The 20,188-nt window shown below is 39.8% G+C and overlaps 1 protein-coding gene across 1 annotated transcript; it reads right to left on the bottom strand.

Moving 5' to 3' along the window:
* Positions 1–2,837: 2,837 nt before the first annotated feature.
* Positions 2,838–18,626, bottom strand: mapk13 (mitogen-activated protein kinase 13). Its single transcript, XM_084069261.1, has 12 exons — positions 18,201–18,626; positions 17,323–17,452; positions 16,971–17,029; positions 16,044–16,149; positions 14,989–15,018; positions 11,615–11,662; positions 11,418–11,532; positions 8,151–8,222; positions 7,908–7,987; positions 7,435–7,513; positions 4,593–4,766; positions 2,838–3,442 (listed from the first exon to the last, which is right to left on the bottom strand). The coding sequence occupies exons 1-12, from the start codon at positions 18,323–18,325 to the stop codon at positions 3,330–3,332; spliced, it is 1,131 nt and encodes a 376-aa protein (XP_083925387.1). The 5' UTR covers positions 18,326–18,626; the 3' UTR covers positions 2,838–3,329.
* Positions 18,627–20,188: the final 1,562 nt, after the last annotated feature.

Genomic DNA, 20,188 nt, shown 5'->3' with positions numbered 1-20,188 from the left:
TATTTGGAGCCCTGAATGTGCGCATAGGGTACTCTGTTGCCTCTGGGATCAGCTATCTTCTTAGCTCAATGATTGGATTTGGAGCCATGAATTTTGTGCACACAGGGTACTCTATTGCCTTAACGGTTTCTATATAAAGCAAACACTTGCATAGTTAAAAAATAATTGTATTGTAGTTTGGACCTCTCATTTAAAAATATGCACACTGTTGTAGACTGTAAAATGTAATGTTGATGAAGCTATAGGCATATTTCAACTGGTGCATGCATAATACCTTAACACATTAAAGGTGCTGTAAGTGATGTTTTTGGGTTCAAACAAAACCCTTATTTGTATAGAAATCATTGCTAATAGACTAGGACCACAATGGAAACAAGTCCCCAGGACTTTTTTGTGTTGTCCTTTTAGCCTAAATGTCTGACTGTAACTCGTGCTGTTTATTTAATAAAGTATAACGTATTCAATCGTCAACAGGGGGTCCAGGGCCCCCAGGGGTCTTCAGAGTTACTACAAGGGGGCCACCAAATGTGCTGAGAATATTTTTGTTTTTTCCAAAACATTAAATGTCTGAAAGTACACATGAACATGAATCCAACATATTATTAGCAAAGAAAATGTGTAAACAAACAAAAAAAAACAACTATAAAAAGAAACAAAGAACAAACAAACAAAAAAGCTATATATTCTGATATTAATCATCGCTACATTAAAGAGTGCTTGTTCAGTAACAGGGGCGTCCCCATCTCTCCAGCTCTTTAATAAACATTTTCAGGTGGTTCACCAATTTAATCTAGTCAGGAGAGAGAGAGACCATTTATCAGCTAAAACTGTATAATGTTCCAGATCCAATTTTGTCTGCTCATTGTTCACTTCCAATTTCAATTGTTTGTATTGTATGATTGATTAAATTGCTAGTCCACAACCTGAATTTTCTTTTTCTGTTCTCCAAAGATCTGGGGGTCCCCTGCTACTGAACACTCTAGTCACTATTATCATTTAATATAGAGTCTTAGTATCTTAAATGATTGCTATCTGAATATAGGGCTATTTAACAACAAAATCATGTAAACTACCCTTAATATAGTTATATATTATGTACTACCATAATTGATAGTGCTAGTGAAAAAGCTGTAGAATACTTACAAGCTAGTCTCAAATCTCTCAACAATCAACAGACATTGATGAGACAAATATGGTGAGCTTGAGCTAGCTTTGAAAGGATCTTGTGAAGCTGCATGGCTGGCTTTCTCAACAAAACAACATGTAATATGCAACAGTTGAGTTTTATACAATATATGTATGTGCAGGTCCCTGCTTTGTCTCTCTCCCAGCTAAGGGGTGGGTCCTTAACATTGAAGACCCCTGTTATAGAATGTTTGTTACAAATCCAATTAGGAGAGAGAACCCCAGATAATTTGTCAGCTTGTGTTCCAGTATCAACAACCTGAACATTTATTTTCTGTAATTAAGAGCTGGAGAGACAAGATTACAGAACAAACACTCTATAGCAATCTTTGATTACTGTATCAGAATACTATTTAACACTTATTTTAACAAAACAATATCACTTAGGCTACAGCACCTATAAAAGCAACAAGTATAGTATTATGTGTTTTGGGAGAACTCCAGGAAAAAAACAGCCTCTCAACTTAACCAGGCCATGGTTTTCACGCCCAGTACAGAGGGGAACAGACTATATTATTATGTATTTTCTTTTTTCTTTCTTTTTTTCTGTGAATTTTAGTCCTTATGTCAATTCCATCCCCGCCTGGCTTCCCACCTGCACACATGGCCAAGTTAATTGGAACGCCCAGCCAAGCCAGATGAACGCTGAACGGTGGAGGATTCAAACTTACTATGTTAAATGTGAAGCACAGAGGCAAAGTAGATATCATGTGTGTAATTTGTATCAGTTACGCATACTGAAAACAACGCTATGTCACTACATAATGACAGACAGTCATACTGTGCCAGTCTATCTGCACACACAGGCGTACACACCTTTTCTCTCTTGCAATAAATCATAAACTAATAACCTATTTTAGGCTGCTATGCCATCAAAATCAATAAAGCTTAATCCACTTTATAGCACTAGTTCACAAAGCTTGGACGGGCTTAAAGTAAAATACAAATCGAGTATTGTCACCTAAGGGCTTCTGTTATGTGATAATACGATTTCAAGCTGCAATCCATAACTTTTATGGCCTTTTGAACAGGGGTCTCCCTCATGAGACCACATTTATACTGCTCATCAAAGAGGCAAGCCCTCTTGGCCATGGGAGATAATGCATTTATGAGCTTCAGGTAGTACTACTTGTCAACCAGTAGGTGTCCTACCCAACACCAGTGTCTACATTTTTAAGTGGAAGAGTGAAGACCAAGTCCAACCACTGCAGATGTGCTAGTTATATTGTAGTAACATACTCTAATATTACTTTATAGTACCAAACATACAGATTAAAATAGGTTTTGCAGCTTTAAATAAATAAAACAAATATTATTATAATATTGTCCCCACCCCTGTGGGGTCTTTTTTTATCACAGTATACTGTACATGAAATTTGTCATCTGCATTTAACCCATCTTATTAGGATCAGTGGGCAAGTGCCATTAATACAACGCCCGGAAAGCAATTGGGGGTTAAGTGTCTTGCTCAGGGACACATCAACACACAGACCAGGGCCAGGGATGAACCGGGGACCTTTTGTTTACCAGGCGGCCTCTCTACCCATTCAGCTATGGCCACTCTGGTTGACTGACTTGTGTTGTATCAATCAATATTTTGAAATTTGATGTTTTGTGGAATGCATAATACAAAGTGACATTTCCCTGGACAGTTAACCAGCAACATTTACTATTTATTTCAAAAACAAACAATTTCACAGAACATATCCTTATATAGAAAAATACATTCAGACAGCACACTGAGTCCTGAGACATGTGTCACAATAACTTTGTAAGGCGTTTCACTGATAAGGAATGGGGGCTGGGGAGCAGTGTACATCTAATTAATGATTGCTCCCCCCTGCTAAAACATTATTTGAATATTGTGACATACAGTACATGTTTGGGATAACAATACACACAGTAAAATCCTCTGTGTTATTAACACTCTCGTGTGAAATTAACACAGGATTTTACTGTGTAGTGCTCCATGAACAAATTAAGATCTAACAAATCCAATGTGAAAGAAAACGGATGAAGCCAAGGCTGAGAAAGGTACACAGTCAAATCAGAGGAGTGTACAAATGGAACCAGAAGATGTACCCTTACAGGTCCATATGGATACTTTGTACACTTTGTAAATTAACACTGAGGATTTTAGGGTTCTATACTGTTGGTTCTTGGGCAACTCTGTCATGAGGAATAGTAAGCACATTTCTTCTCTTGGAGTCTCGTCGAGGAAACGGCACAAAGCTCTTCACTTCTCTGAAAGATAACCCTGTGGATAAAAGTCAAAATAATTATTTTTGCATTATATATATACTAGAGGGTCGGGGCGCTGCACGCCCCTCCCCCCTAGCCGCTGCGCGGTGCTTTGTGTTTGTTGGTCTCTATAATATATAAAGCCATAATAGGAGATGTTCCCAATGGAGCTATGCCCAAATATGGAGTGTGTTGTCTGACCTCACTTGGGTCTCGTTGGGCGGTGGTCGGCGATGACGCTAAGGAACAACATGGCCGACTGTAATGTTGTGAGTTTGTGTTTGCCGCAATTAATTATGCTGCGAGGGGGCAGATGTGTGCTGAGCAGTATGAAGTGGCCTACAGACTGCGCGTAGTAATTCTGCACGTTGTGGCGTGTCTTGTTAGTGACATTGATATGTTGTTTTTGTGTTTAGTCCCACACAGTGGCTGGTTTTTTTGGGGGGTTTTGGGTTTAGAAATGTATATATATAGATAGATACTAGAGGGTCGGGGCGCTGCGCGCCCCTCCCCCCTAGCCGCTGGGCGGTGCTTTGTGTTTGTTGGTCTCTATAATATATAAAGCCATAATAGGAGATGTTCCCAATGGAGCTATGCCCAAATATGGAGTGTGTTGTCTGACCTCACTTGGGTCTCGTTGGGCGGTGGTCGGCGATGACGCTAAGGAACAACATGGCCGACTGTAATGTTGTGAGTTTGTGTTGGCCGCAATTAATTATGCTGCGAGGGGGCAGATGTGTGCTGAGCAGTATGAAGTGGCCTACAGACTGCGCGTAGTAATTCTGCACGTTGTGGCGTGTCTTGTTAGTGACATTGATATGTTGTTTTTGTGTTTAGTCCCACACAGTGGCAGGTTTTTTTGGGGGGTTTTGGGTTTAGAAATGTATATATATATATATGTATATATATATATATATATATATATATATACATATATATATATATACACACACACACACACACACACACACACACACACACACACACACACACACACACACACACACACACACACACATATATATTCAATTGAATTACTGTGATTATTGGCCTTTGGCCAATCAGTTTTCTAATCTAAAACACCTAAACATTGTTATAATAGCAAACAATGATTAATTTGTCTGTTGAACAAAAAAAACATTCATGTCTTAATTTCATGCACGTACTCGTCCACTCCTCAAGGGACAGTGTGGCGTTATCATGGCTGTCATCGTATGGCTGTGGCTCAGGGCAGTCCTCCGGGTCTCTCAGGCCGTCAAAGAACGGATGCTCTAGAGCCTGTTCAGCAGTTGGCCTCTGCTCCCCATCCAGCACCAGCATCTTCTCCAGCAAATCGACAGCTAGAAATTTCAAGACCACACATCAGTGTTAATTTTGACAGCACATTTTCATTTAGTTGTAGTCCTAGTCTTTTGAATAACATTTAGTCTACAGTTGATTTAGTAGACGCATTGTTTTGGCAGACCTTGATATCGTCGTAATGCCTGATTTGTAGACTGACTACCGAAAACAGCCGATCTACAAGCTCACTGCTACAGTATATTCAGAGCGTTACACCCACACACAACCAAGCATAAAATGAATGGGACTACTGTAGTTCCTCCCTAACATTTTAGTCTAGTTTTTATTTGTTGACGAAATTGTCAATATATTTTCATGACACAGTTTTAGTCATCATAGCTTAGTTTTTTTTATATTTTTCATCAGTGAACTAGCCTGCAGTACATCTTCTTTAATTGAGACATGACAAAACCTTTAAAATAATATTGTACCCCTTTGAGGAGAGATTGTGCAAGTTGGTGAGAACTTTTCCTAGTTATGACAGAACAGCTCATTCTGTACAGATATATTATTCCTTAACCGTTTGTTACCGTTTGCTGTTAGAAAACCTTTGATTTTGAACTACCATCTAGTTCTTAAACATTTTCATGTCAAGGACCCCCAACCCCACAACGCGTTGCATCGTGATTCGTGACACGTTATGAGCTTGTACAGTATATTGGCTATTTTTTACCCCACTTTGAGAACCGGAGAGAGCATGGCACTGCAGGTCATAAATAAGGTTAATCAAAGAGTGAAATACCTTTCTAGAACATCTTTATTCTTAAATAGAAATGCTCTGGAAATATTGGCAGGGGCTCTGGTCCATTTTGATTATGCAAGCTCTTCATGGTACACAGGCATATTTGCAATTTGCAAGCTACAAACTCCACAAAATAAACTAGTTGCGGTTAGCCACCGACCTTGTACCTGCACATTTTAGATAGCTGTATGGGAACAAACTCCTCTTTATACTCTGCAGCTGTAAGGTGGACTGGGTTACCCAAAAGGCTTAAGACTATCAGCTCCCCTATCACCTTTAAGTCCTCCCTGAAGATATGGCTGACTAGCAGCTGGACCTAACTTGAACCTTATGCTGTCAAGCAGGATACATCCTTCCCGTTTCCTCAGTCCTGTTTAATTTTTTATGTTTTTATCTTTATTATTATTTTAAATGTATTGTACTGCATGCTGTATCTTTATACTACTGCTTTTCCTCCTGCCTTTTGTGGAATGTACACTCACGTACCCATGTCTCTTGCACGCGCGCGCGCACGCACACACACACACACAGACACACACACACACACACACACACACAGACACACACACACACACACACACACACACACACACACACACAAAAGAGAAAAGAAACATAATAATAATTTAACTCACTCCTAAACACTCACACACACACACTTGTTTATTATAATTTTTCAGATACATCTCACATTTGACAAGGGACTGCAATGGAAATAAGCTTTTAGCTTTTTTGCGTGATGTATGTATTTTCTGTACATATAAACATTGTCAACAAACCACTAATCTAGTGGATGTATTGCTTAACATCCATGTCTAAGTATGTGAGCTGTCTGAAATGGATTATCTTCATAGGTAAAGGGAGTATAAATGAGCAAAATCTAAATACGATGCAAATATTGTAGTACATAATGTTTTGCTGCTAGGTATTTGCTAATTAATAACTGCATTGTTAAAACAAGTACTTGTAATATGGATTTCCTGTAATGGGAGCTTGAATCAGAAACCTTTCATTCACCAATGCATTAAATTCACAGCTATTTAACTTGACAATTTTGTGCAGATAAATAATAGCACACATGCCACATGATACTAGTCTAGACGCTAGGCTCACAAAAGAACACATTGACTAACGTGGAAACGAGGCACCACACATTTAGTGCAAGGTTATGCTGAATTTATTCTAAGTTGTGCGCCGGTGTTGCACTTCGAAAATAGCTGATCTATATCAGGCTTTTTATATGCCCGTTGTTGACTGGCATATACAATTCTTTAACTGCGAAAATCCCAACACAAATTTAAATTTAGTTGAACTACCAGCAAAGTAATGCTACAAAATGTTGTTTAAAGCTGCAATCCGGAACTTATTTCAATGAATAAAACGTTATTTTAACCTATCTGTATGGCAGAGTATGTAAATACAATATAACTAATACATCTGCAGTGGTTGGAGGTGGTCTTCCTACTCTTCTACCTTGTGTAGATTGACAGTGTAGATTGACAGGAAATGGGAAGAGAGTCGGGGAGTGACATGCAGCAAATAGGTCCGTCGGGCTCGGTAAACAAACCCGGGACACGCTGTCGGGCTGCATCAGAGCAATGTGGTATGTGCCTTGACCACTCGGCCATTGGCGCACCAATTCCTACTCTTACTTTGGGAAATGATCTAGTGATGTCAGATAGGACACCTACTCGTTGACAGTAGCACTTTCTGAAGCTCAAAAGCACAATATTTCCCCTGGTCAGTGGTAGATGTTTGGTCTCTCATGCGGAAGAGCCGGGTTTGAATCCCGGATAGGGCATTAAAGTTACAGATTACAGCTTTCACTACATTTATTGACACTGAATGTACCCTCTGCAGCTAAGTGAAGATTAAAATAAAGAGTGGCAATCATGTTGAGAAAAAGGTGTTGTTGCTACACTTACCCTGGGAACAAGCCCTTGGGAACAACGTCGAGAAGTCCTTTCTGGGAAAACGAGGGAGAGACTTGATGTAACTTTTGGCCTGTTTCAGAAAGAACAAATAACAAAAAACCCAGGTAACTCATCATTACACAGCAGCTCATATCTAGTTTATAATATACTCGTATTGTCAATAATGGGAGCCATGAGGAGCCATCTGACAAGCTGTATGGCTTTTGGCTCTACCTGCAAATTATATTTATCATTATGCAGTATTTGTTTGTATAGGGCAGGCTACAGTAATTGGACCAAAGACAGTCTGAATATTTGTATACTGTAGTTTTGTTCAAATGCAGGTGACAACCCAGTCATTAACAACCATGTGACAGTTATGTAATATCTTACCATGTACATGATCATTTGATTTAGCTGATAAAAATAAATTAATATTTGTAGCAGAACAGTGAAAAATGTACAGGTTGTAGTTGTTGTAGTACCTCTGGGCTGTCTAGCTTCTCCGTGAACTCTGGCCCAGGTACACCCGTCACTTTCATGATCTGTGTTAACTGATCCATGTCTGATAGCCAAAGGGTTACAGTTAAAGACAGTTTAACTAGATCTGTGATCATAAACATGCTGTTAACATGTAGTAGTTCAATAGACATGCATTTTTCTGGATGTGCTTGTTAACGGTTATATGGCCTTCATGCGGGCAAAAGACAAGGGAGATGAAAGGATACAGTCCTTCCCTTTGAAAAGGGTTTTTCCATTGATCATCTCTGCCATGATACAGCCCACAGACCAGATATCCACTGGGATAAAAAGAAAAAAGAACATCCATGACAAACCAAACAGAATGCACACCATGAAAGGCAATGTAAATAGATATGGACTTCTGACAGAGCCCAGTGTGGTACCCCTGTTACTCGGAACACGGTAAAATCTTGCTAATTTATCCATTTGTAACTCTGAGATTGTACAAATCTTGTAATCAACTTTACTAGACCCTTAAGGTTACATTTTTACACTCTCTAAATTAAAGGTAGGGTAAGTGATTTACTTTGGTTACAATAAGAGTTAAATAGCTCTATATTCTGATAGCACTCATTGCTATAGAGTGTTTGTTCAGTAAAAGGAGTCTCCCACGTCTCTCCAGCTCTTTATTAAACAGAAAATGCATTTTCAGTGCTCTCTCCTGATTGGCTTAAGTTTTGTCACCTACCTGAAAATGTACTATATTCTGTTTACTAAAGAGTTGGAGAGACCCCTGTGACCAAACAAATGCTCTGTAGCAATGATTACTATCAGAATATAGTATTCAACCTTTTTAACCAAAAACACTTGTGATTTTATTGTACACACAAATAAGTAGGAATGAGGAAAGAGGGTGTATAGCAGAGAAACCTCCCTATTCCAGAGAAACAAGAAACTATTGTGCCATGCACTGTAACACAGCATACCGAGTGATTAATGAGGAATATGATCCCGCGAGGGACATAAACTTGCCTGGGTTGCTGTCTGTGCAACATTCCCTTTACAGGCTCTGTTTACATTATTTACAGCATTATAAGGAAAACAGCATTAATAACTCCCATGAAAGTCAGCTTTCTACTTGCACAGGTACAGTATGTGATTCTAGAGATACACCATTACCATTGCTATTCCACTCTAAGTGATGAAGAGGGTTTCAAATTAATCTCATAAGTGCTAGACTTGCACAACTTGCTGATCCTATAAAAGTGACGTTTGCGCCTTAAACTTTACATCAAGGACTTACTCCAGTGACTTAAGTAATAAAAGTTACAGCACTGACTCCCTCCAGTGGCTATTTTTTGTGGCGTAACCCTAGTGAAAACATCATTTTTTCAAAATTTCTAATAGTATCCTATAGGATTTCGAAAATCCTATTAGAATCCTAGAGGATTTTCAAATGTTCCAATAGAATTTCTATAGAATTATGAAATTGCTATAAGAATTCTATAGGATTTCCCAATGTTCCAAAATAATTCCTGTAATTTTGCTGGGGCCCCTTGAAACACCTTCAAGGACGACTGGGGGTCCCCGGACCCCACTTTGAGAACCACTGCTTTAAACCACTGTATGGTTGAAACATGGACATCATCTAAAGTTTTCATACAATAGGCCTACAATCATAGACATTCAAATTCCAAATAAATTAGACACTATGGTAAACAAGGACTACTTCCTACGGCGGAGGTCTAATAATGTGGACTAATACACATCACACAGTACTGTCTGAGACAATGGTCTGACCACAGAACTCCCCTGTCAGTTCGCACACTTTTCATTTCTCCTGACTGAGTCAGACTGACACATGTCATCTGTGAACGCAACTTCCCTTTTCAGCGTCGTCAAGAGGTAGGTTTCTTTCTTTACTTAACTTCCTATATTTAAATTAACATAGTTACATATAGAGCACCGAAGTCTGACGTCACTGCACTTTTTGTGTTGAAATCCCCATAGGGGAATCTTAGATCACGTCATATAAGAACTGTGTTCCAAAAATAAACAAATCATCCGGGCACTTCTGTCAGGGGTGGCTCTGAAGCGTTTATGCTATTCATTCATATTTGACACAGGTTTGGTTGGTGTCCACTCTGTGAAATACGTGCGTGCGCTTCAGTGACGAGGCAACACTATGAAAATAATATTATTGCATCATTTCATAGCATCTACGTAGCAGGCTACATAGCCTAAAGTCTCTCATAAAATAATGTGTGAAGTTGTGCAGAGTAAGTAAGTAAGCTCAGCTGAATGTATACTTCCTCGAAAATACGAAAATAGCGATCTACAAGCTCTGTAGATGGGCTATTTACGACACGCAACCCGTGGTATGGCGAAGTATAGATCAAAATCACTCGCGCTCATTTAGATTTGGAGGAGCAGTTAACTGGAACTCGCTACCCCTGACTATAAAGAGCACCAGCAGCCATCTCCTTTTTAAGATAAGGGTCAAAGCATGGCTTTTAGAAAATGTTGCAGAATAGTAGGGTCACTTATGTGAGCAATGTGATTATATGTATTTATGCTATTGATTGTATTATTTATTAGTCTACCTGTATTTTTTTTGCAATGTTGTTTGTCTCAGACCAAGAACCACAATGAAAATATGTCGCAAGACTTTTATGTGTCTGTATCCTTGACGTTTCTACGATGAACATGATGTAACATGTGTTTTTTCCTGTATAACGTCTAATAAAATCAAATCAAAATCAAATCAAACTCAAGGTAGGCTAATGTTTGTGCTTGTACTAACTGGATGTGTCATTTTCTAGTAGCCTATACTGCACATGACTGATATCTTTCTCTTATATACCCCCCCCCCCCCAACCTCTCTCTCTCTCTTTCTTTATTTCTCAGAGATCAAGATATTAAGGGGATCAGCAAGAAGGCAGTTTCATCAATTGTGTTATATCATTGTATCAGTTAATAAACCAAATTAAGACAATTGAAGTTGCTGTGTTGTTTTTCATTTGAATTGGGGTAGTGCTGTCTGAGGGGATGAGTACATGTGTTAATGTATTCAAATGGGGCAGTGTCATATAGTATTATAAGTCATATCCAGCTTTTATGAATGGTTAAATGTTAGCACAATGTTAGTAATGTATACATCCTATATGTACATTTGAATACAGTAGATTATTATTTAAGAAAATAAACTCCCAGTCAAGAAGTCATATAGGATCCAATAGAAACATCTAACTAATAACTAATAACTAATAATGAATAACTAATAACCTATAGATTCCAATAGAAACAATCCTATAAGATTTTGGAACAAATCCTATTGGATAAATTCTTATATGATAATAATCCTATAAGAATAAATCCAATAGAATTTGTTCCAAAATCTTAAAGGATTTTTAATTGGACTTTTTCTATTGGAATCCTATATGATTTGTTGACCAGGCACAGTTAGGGCAATGGTATAAGCCAACACGACAATGAGAATGGAAGTGAATGCGTAACAGCTATGATTGTCTTGCCGGTCTGCGTGTAGTGCATCCAGTTTAGAATGACCTCGGGCGCCCGGTACCACCGCGTCACCACATAGCCCGTCATCTCAGCGTCTGTGCTGCGAGCCAACCCAAAGTCCAGGATCTGCAATAACAAGAAACTATTTGATTGTCATCCTGGAGTTTTTTTTCTCTCTGCAAATCACAGATTTCTTCAGGGCACAAACCTTTAACTCGCAGTCTTGATTTACAGCCAAGTTTCCAGGCTTTAGATCCTGTCCAAACGAGAAGATGAGATGAGTCACATCTAGAACAAAGTAGTGTATATGCCCTGTGCCTTGTTCAAAGTGAGATCTTAATGTTCAGTACTTGACTGAGGTGATTGCAGTGAGTACTTGAGGTGATTGCAGCTCAAAACAGTTTTCTTTATTTACAACTTGATACTTTGACATAGGAGTGCAACAGTTAATTGAACTAATCAATTTAATCAAATATAAAAAAATATAATTGATTTAAATAAAATAATCGGTTTTGGGGGAAAACTTTGAAAAAACACATTTATTTTCTTTTTTGTAATCGCGAAATAGCTGATCTAAAAACTCAGTTTTGCATGACACCGTTGTAAAACAAAATATTAAATAGGGGTCAATAAGTCTAATCCCTTAAATGGATTATAAAATATCAATTAGAATTTTCTAATTTAAATTGAAAAACAATTGATTTAAATAAAAAAAAACACACTGCAAGAAAAGTAATCAATAGAATAATGGCTAAGAAAATAATCGATAGTTGAAGCCCAACTTTGACACATTTTGAACAGCCATTCAACACTGTGACTCAGTCAAAGGTAGGCAGGACCAGAAAGATTCAGAAATGTGACACAATATGGTCTCCCACTGTATATTCACCTAAATTGTAACGTGATAATTGTGAGACTGAAACGTAAGTATTTATCACCAGAAGAATTACCATGTTAGGGCCGCACTTTTATTTTACCTCTGGGGCAGAATCTGCCAATGCTTTGTCAAAGTAAATGCATGGATTCACGCAAGAGCGGATCTTTCCGCCTGTCGCGCAGACCGTGCATTTATCCGCTCTACACGACTTGTCCATTTGAAGCATAAAACTGCTGGAGGCAGGAGCTGATTTTCCCCCTCTGTCCAATCGGGTGAGTCGAAGGCGGCCCGTCCCAAGACTCAGGAAGCAACATGGTGCTCAAGGCAGAAGGCGGTGCGGGCTACGGGGAGGGTCCTGAAAGTGAGTGACAGGCGCGTCACTCCCGTTTAAGTTGGCTGGCCGCTGTTAAACGCAGGTTGTGCGCGGCCACAGTTTTTTGCAGCCAGCGGATAAAAAAAAAACGCTGTGACGCACCTGTCACTCACATTCAAGACCGTCCCCGTAGCCCGCATCGCCTTCTGCCTTGACGTTGCCAGGCAACCACTGACGCACATCAGCATCTGTCACTTGCTTTCAAGCCCCTCCCTCCCCGCTGCGTTGCCCGTAGACTAGCTTTGTCTGTAGCCCGGCCCGGTTACGTTGCGACTTTATCAAGTTTATTAAACTTTATTATAGGATGGACAGGCGGAGGGCACTTGCCCTTGCATTATTGGAAGGGGATGAGATGCAACAGCAACAAGCTAAAAAAAAAGATTTTGGGTTCCAAGTGCAAAAGTGAAGACTATTTTTAACTGACAAGGCTATTAAATATATAGTTAGAGTAATATTATTACACTAAATATATTATTACACTAACCTGAAGAAGCCTTTGCGACCGCACTGACTTGTAACCAGGCCAGTTCTTTCATGGTCAAATCATAAAGTACTGGGTGAGATGCAACAGCTACAACCAGTTGGTCCACTGTTAGCACCATGTTGCTTCCTGAGTCTTGGGATGGTCCGCCTTCGACTCACCCGATTGGACAGAGGGGGAAAATCAGCTCCTGACTCCAGCAGTTTTATGCTTCTTCGTGTAGAGCGGATAAACGCAAGGTATGAGCGACAAGCGGAAAAATCTGCTCTTGCGTGAATCCACGCATTTGCATTGACAAAGCATTGGCAGATTCTGCCCCAGAGGTAAAATAAAAGTGCGGTGAGAGCGCGCCCTTATGGTATAATACCAATAGGGTTTCATTCTTCCTTTTCTGTCAGTCGTGGTTTTAACAGGGTTTGAATTAGGGAGGTCTCACAAATTAAAGAATGCTGCAATATGCCTGGCTAGAAGCATCAACACATTGCATGGTTAATACAGTAGGTCATGGACATTTGAATTTCATTCATAAATCAATCTTTTCTACAGGATGCAATAATGAAACAATAATATAGCTATTATTGAAAAGAAACATCATGCAATACTTGAGTGAGTTGGCTTGGTATCTCAAGCAGGTTTCAAGTCTCTGCAAGTTACCATACTGAAATGAATGGAATCTAATGATTCGAACATCAAACAAACCACGGCATGCTTTAGAAAATGGTCAACAGTAATGTCAAGTTTACCAAGAGTCATAGACAATGATCTAGAAATGCCAGACCACCGGTATGGTCCTTTTAATCAAGTCTTCCACAATCCATCCACAATATTCCTTACATATAATACACACATGGGCACTGCTAGTCCAGGACATGTCCTAACTCACATAGTCATAGATCAGAGTCTACTCATCTTACCTGTTAGGGCAGGGTTAGGAATGATTCAATAACAATGACAAATTAAAACAACACAGTCACTCCTGTGTAATGCAAGAAACAGAGAATGAAGAGCTATGTACTGACTAAGGCCAGACGGAGAGCACAAATCACACCCATTTTAAAGTCCCTCCACTGGTTGCCTGTTGGTTTAAGAATTGATTTTAAGGTCCTTGTATTGGTTTTTAAATCGCTAAATGGAAATACACCTGCCTATTTATCTGCAATTCTCACTGGGTATGTGCCTGGCAGAGCTCTCTCGGGTCCTCTGGCACTGGTCTGTTAAATGTTCCAGAGGCTAGAACTAAAAGGCACGGAGAAGCAGCCTTCAGCTATTATGGTCCTACAATGTGGAACAGCCTGCCTGCTCTCTGAATCCATGGACAGTTATAAAATAAATCTTAAGACACACCTTTTTAGCATTGCCTTTACCTAGGTTTTAGCATTACTCCTTTTTTTCCCTCCTTTGTGTTTTTTAAATGTTTTTGTTCTTTTTCCTTTCAATAATGTTTTCTTATTTGATCTGTGAAGCGCATTGGGTCGCAATTGCTGTATGAAATGTGCTATATAAATAAAGTTTGATTTGATTTGATGTGATGTCTACAACACGGGCCTATGAAAATGAACAAACCCTGGTTAGTTGTAATTTATGGTGCCTGGCAAATGTAAAGCTATTGCGAAGTCTTATTTAGTCAGACCTTTTGAGAAATGTCTCAAAGATTTACCCAAGTGAAGACAGAGGTGCCAACATTACCCCAAGCCACATTGATGCCTGGTTTATGCTAGGTTGCACACTGTGTTGCACACCAAAGATAGCAGATTTACAAGCTCACAACGTGTCACAGTGTGACGTGCTGTGAGCTTGTAAATCTGTGCGACACCAACATGCAAGTATAAATCACCCTTTACTCTCACTTACCCTGTGGATGATGCCAGCCTTGTGAATGTACTGCAGAAAAGGAGACACAACAGGACATGGAGATATTTTTGGTTGTTGTTGCAGAGAGAGATATTGCCAACATGCCAAAATGAGTACAGTACTTTTATGGTGCCACTTTAACGGAAATGCATTATTAGAGAATTATATAAGCATATTGTAATCAAGCCCACTGTGTGCTTGTGGAAAGGAGCACATGATTAAAGCTTGCCCACTCCAAACACTAAAATGGGGATTAGTCACCCTCCGTACAGCAGACCAGGAGATAAGTGCTTGGCTCGAGGACTTTGCACTAAAGAAATATATAAATACATTCATCGATGCACTTTTCTGGCGTCATACAATAATCTATTTTATTGTATTATGACATGCAGCACAAGGCACATGCATCTGGTGTGACTACATCGTAAGATTTGTATTAGTTATAGATTTGCCCCAGAATGTATCAGACCAGATTTGCATACGGTGTAATAGATGAGTAAATAAATGAGCTGCTTCTGGGGACTTATTGCCTCATGGGCAAGTCTCATTTAAGTTTTTTTTTGATGAGACAATTCAGACTTTGCCTTTGTGAGAGGCCAGCTGTAGCAGCTTACCCTAGCCTGGGCAGCATTATATTTTCGTGTCTATGATCCGGTCGGGAGCGGAAGTAAAAAAAAGAAAAAGTGGCCGGATGTGCAGAACCGGAAAGACGTCTCACCCCAAAATACTGTAGGTCCGTCCTAATAAAATCCTTGATGCGGCATAGTTTAGCTTATTTTTTAAATGTAAATGTGCGTGCACTATCCGGAGACTATTTCCGGAGACTATTTAGCGTCTGTATTATCCCACGGGGAAATTCTATTCCATTTAAATAGGGATTGGGGAACCAAAACAAAGCGGCACCGCAAAACCGGATGGGCAGAATCCGGAAACAGGATTATTTTTTCTTCTTTTTTTTCAGTAGGCGTGGCCTAGACCGGATCATATGGGTCTTTAGTAACGCATACCAGGCTTTCCTCCGGGGTGGAAAGACTGGTGACGTGAGGTTAGCTTACCCTGAGTCCACACAGCATCTGGTATACCAGGAACTGAACTCTGTCTTCAGACAGATGTCCTCGCACCTTGGACAGGTCAGTAAACATGTATGGCATTACCAAGTAGCTATGGAGACGGGGTCGAAAGAGAGAATGAGCGAAAGGGACAGAAATAAATAGACAGAGAGAGGAAGAGCAGATAAATAACCAGAATAAAGAATGATGGAACCCAGCAACATCAGGCTTGAAGTTTGGTTATTATCACTAGACCAGGACTTTATAAGTCATAGCATAAATATTAACGGCAGTTAAATAAAGCTGTCATTTATTGCATAATTATGACACCAAGACGACTAAAGACCCAAAAGCCCATCTGTTCCCCTGTCTCGTATACACTCTCTGATATGAGGTCTATATTATCTGGTGAATGTATTAACATAGACTCATTAGATGGGATCCAACATTCTCTTCTGTACTGCTGTTCCTCCATTTTGCAGTAATATGAGAAGTCACAGTTCCTCAACAAATCTGGTTTAATCTAGAAGTTGGCCTACATTATGGGAGTAAAATATGTTCAACTGAACTGCATATGGTGTCAGTAGGAATAGGAAACCCATCTTGATTGCAACACCAATCCTTCTGCCAAAGAAAGGCTTCACATTCGCATCATACTGTAGATGGCTGTGAGACCATAAACACTGACCAATAATCCCTAGTTCTTTCCATTGCTCTGATGAGAAAATTGAGAAGCCTGTGACACTAATAGAACAGGTAACCTGACCCTGTAGGGGATAGGACTATTGTTTGGCTAGCAAAACTGGAAACCGGCTTCCCAAGGATCTGCAGTGGCCTTAATTTCAGGCCGATACTATAGCTACAAATCATCAAAGCCAGCCACTGCCTCTGCCTGAGGGATTTTTCTGTCATGGTGTGTTCAGTACTACTCACAAGTCGTGGAAATCGTCAAGGCCCGAGGCAGGCGTAAACACGTCTAGAAGTCCTATCACCTGATGGGAAAGAAAAACCAAGGTGAGAGATAGTGGGCTGCGGTGCGTTGTGGCTGTCTGTACCGTACCAGTGACATGGGAACAGGCCAAGGAGGGGCGAATGTTTCATATCGCCATAATCGAGGCGTGGATCACAGATGTGTATTTCATCTTGGGAGTCAATAATGATTGCGCAAGCAAGCACTTGTGAAGGAAGTGAGGACGGGAAGTCAGTTAGAATAAACTGAGCTCCAGAGGATCCGGTGCTGTGTGATGGGCTCTCTGTACTGTATGTAGCAGTGGGCTATACTCACATTTTCATGCTTCATGTGTTTCAGCAGCCTGAGCTCCCTGTAGGCCCTCTTGGCAAAGATCTCTGACTGAAAGGGCCTATGAAGCTTCTTGATGGCCACTTTCTCCTTGGTCTTTTCGTTTACTGCTGAACTGAGAGACATAAAATAGCTCATTATATAACATTGGCACTGCAAAGGAGGCCACCCACATGCACTTTGCTATTGCTTAATAATAATGCTAACTTTATTGATAGAGTGTCAGTCAGATGTGCAACAGCGTACAATAATAAAATGCATGAAAGAGTAGGCTAAACCAAAGCGCCACATACATTGACAGCCTATAGAGGAAGAAAATATTTCTTTTCAGAAGTTGATGGGGAGAAAATAAGTTTAATTCACATGCATAATAACAAATTTGAGTCGGGAATATAAAAAAGGAGTAGCCTATAATGAGTGACAATTAAAACAAACTAACAGAAAATCATAGCCTCTGTCTGTAATGCAGAGAAAGCCGTTGGAAGAAACCCTTGCCTTGTGAGGTTATGCTCACAAATTGAAACCATATCCTCGACCACATCATTTGCACACAGCAAATGCACATACAGTAAGTAGACAGTCAGTCAATTCTATATGCAGCAGTCAACGCCAATGTAGCATGTGTCTGTGTGTGACAGTGATGTCACCCCATTACTAGTTTATACAGCCTTTCATAGGGAGTGGGGGACTGTCTGGATACATTGTAAATAAAGGCCCACTGTAACTCTATGCAGGGCAGGCGCTACAGTATAACGAGGCTTCGATCGCTGTATGTATTCCTTCAAATGCAATCCCAACGAAACCGAACCTCGTTTGGTAAAAGCGCAACGTAATAAAGCGACGATCAACAGCGACTTACTTACCACACGGAGCCGTACGCGCCCGTCCCGATCTGTTTTAATCGCGTGTATTTCTCCGGTACTTCCCACACTGTCTTGTTGATCTCCTCACGGGAAAACACAGCCTCCTGAGCTTCCATGTCTGACATGAATCTAGACTATATGAAACAGCAGAAACGCCGATCGGCGCTGACTAGACCTCTCTCTGTCGTTCTCTCCACCTCCTACGCCTTTTAGCAAATCACTTGCTTGAAAAAGGTCACACAGCATGTACTGTCTGCACTCCTGTCAGTCAGGGGTGACGTGAGCAATGCTACTTTCTGCTACGAACACTCTGGTGGTTTATGATCAGCTTAAACTCTTCAAGTGCTGATACAAAAAAACACTCTAAAAAGAGGTAATTACAGCCCCGGGGTGATTGTGGCTGCTGCTCTCTAAACCAGAAATCTGTCTTTCTTGCCTGCTGAAACATGTCAGTGAGTTGTTCTTGTTCACTCCCACACATGGAAGGTAGGTGGTACACTTGCTATGAATAATTATAGCCTATTTTATGAATCAGAACAAGCACAGCAGATAAAAAGTAACTGCATGGAGTGAAATCAATCAATTTATGGTTCAAATGAATTGCTCTTTAAGAGCAATTCATTTTAACCGTTACTTGATTGATTTAATTCCATGTGTGTGCAATATGCTTTTGACATAATTGGTAATTCCATCAAGCTCACAAAAATAGAAAGCACATTTCCTTTGTGATTTGAGGTACTTTTATCTGTCTGTTTACAGCAGAACTGTACCAGAGAGCCAGTCAGTTCAGATTAGTAGCTCTGTATTAAAGATGTGCACCCAATGTAGCAGTTTATTTCAAATGGGGTAGAATAACAACATAACATAACAAGTGTCAGTATGAGTTTCTTTCTTTCTCTCTCTCTCTCTCTCTCTCTCTCTCTCTCTCTCTCTCTCTCTCTCTCTCTCTCTCTCTCTCTCTCTCTCTCTCTCTCTCTCTCCCTCTCTTGCTAAATGGAGTTTACTGAATGCACACTGAACTATGGCAGCATCATTGCTATGAACCATTGAGAATCGAGGCCTTGAGGGCTTATAGTAAAGCCTGGTGGTCTTATAAAACACATTAAAAGACTCTTTATTGCAGCAGATTCTGCCACCCACAAGTGAGAGTACAGGTCTCTTAAGGCAGCACTAACAATGTCAGACTCAGTTGATAGATACAAATGTCCATGCAGTTGGGTCAGGTGTAGCTGCTTTTTCTTTTTAGACTCCCTGGTTTAATGATATGTTGGGGTCAGTGGTGGAGTTGAGTACTTGAGTAAAAGTACAAAAGTACTGGCATCAAAATATACTTACAGTACCAAAGTAAAAGTAATTTATTTGTATTTATGTTTTACAAATAGTCCATCTAAAAGCTCACAACACATGGCATTGTGATGTGTTGTGAGCTTATAGATTTGCTACAGTATTTTCAAAGTATACGAAGTATAAAACAGGGCTTAATTGGTTTAGGTATGTTTTGTAATAATAATCTAAATCTACAGAGTAACTATAGTAACTAAAGTTTTCAAATAATTGTAGTGGAGTAACAAGTACAAATTTGGCTCTGAGAGATCGTTTGATTGAATACTTTATTAGTCAGAAATGTAAACAGTACGGGGTACAGTCAGACATTAAGGCTGAAAGGATAACGTCCTGGGGACTTGATTCTATTGTGGTCCTATGTATTCAATTCATCAACATAGTATTAAAAAATAACACAATAATACATATCAACAACTACAAAACACTATGTACAAATTTGCAAAAAAGGAAAATTTTGGTAGTGAATGACACCTCCTTTCTATGGGAAATTTGCATTTGCCTCCCCTTGTGGTCTCCTGATAGATGGTCTTTCAGGCCTGTTTTGAAAGAAGCCAGTGATCCACATTTTTTTAATTGGGGGGAGGACTCCCAAACCCCCCGCTTGGGGGGTGTGGTCAGTGTATGCAATCATACAGAGATATTCA

This window comes from Gymnoscopelus microlampas (genome assembly GCF_963454915.1).
Source record: "Gymnoscopelus microlampas genome assembly, chromosome: 10".
Lineage (NCBI taxonomy): Eukaryota > Metazoa > Chordata > Actinopteri > Myctophiformes > Myctophidae > Gymnoscopelus > Gymnoscopelus microlampas.
The sequence above is the reverse complement of the archived record's forward strand: the minus strand, read 5'-3'. Positions and strand labels throughout refer to the sequence as shown.

Excerpts from the sequence above, each read along its gene's own strand:
- mapk13 (XM_084069261.1), bottom strand. The coding sequence starts at position 18,325 with ATGTCAGACATGGAAGCTCAGGAGGCTGTGTTTTCCCGTGAGGAGATC. Across the intron at positions 11,663-14,988 it reads AGGCTGGCATCATCCACAGG|GATCTAAAGCCTGGAAACTT; the intron begins GTAAGTGAGAGT and ends TCGTTTGGACAG. Across the intron at positions 7,988-8,150 it reads CCTTTTCAAAGGGAAGGACT|ACATGGATCAGTTAACACAG; the intron begins GTATCCTTTCAT and ends TTTGGCTATCAG.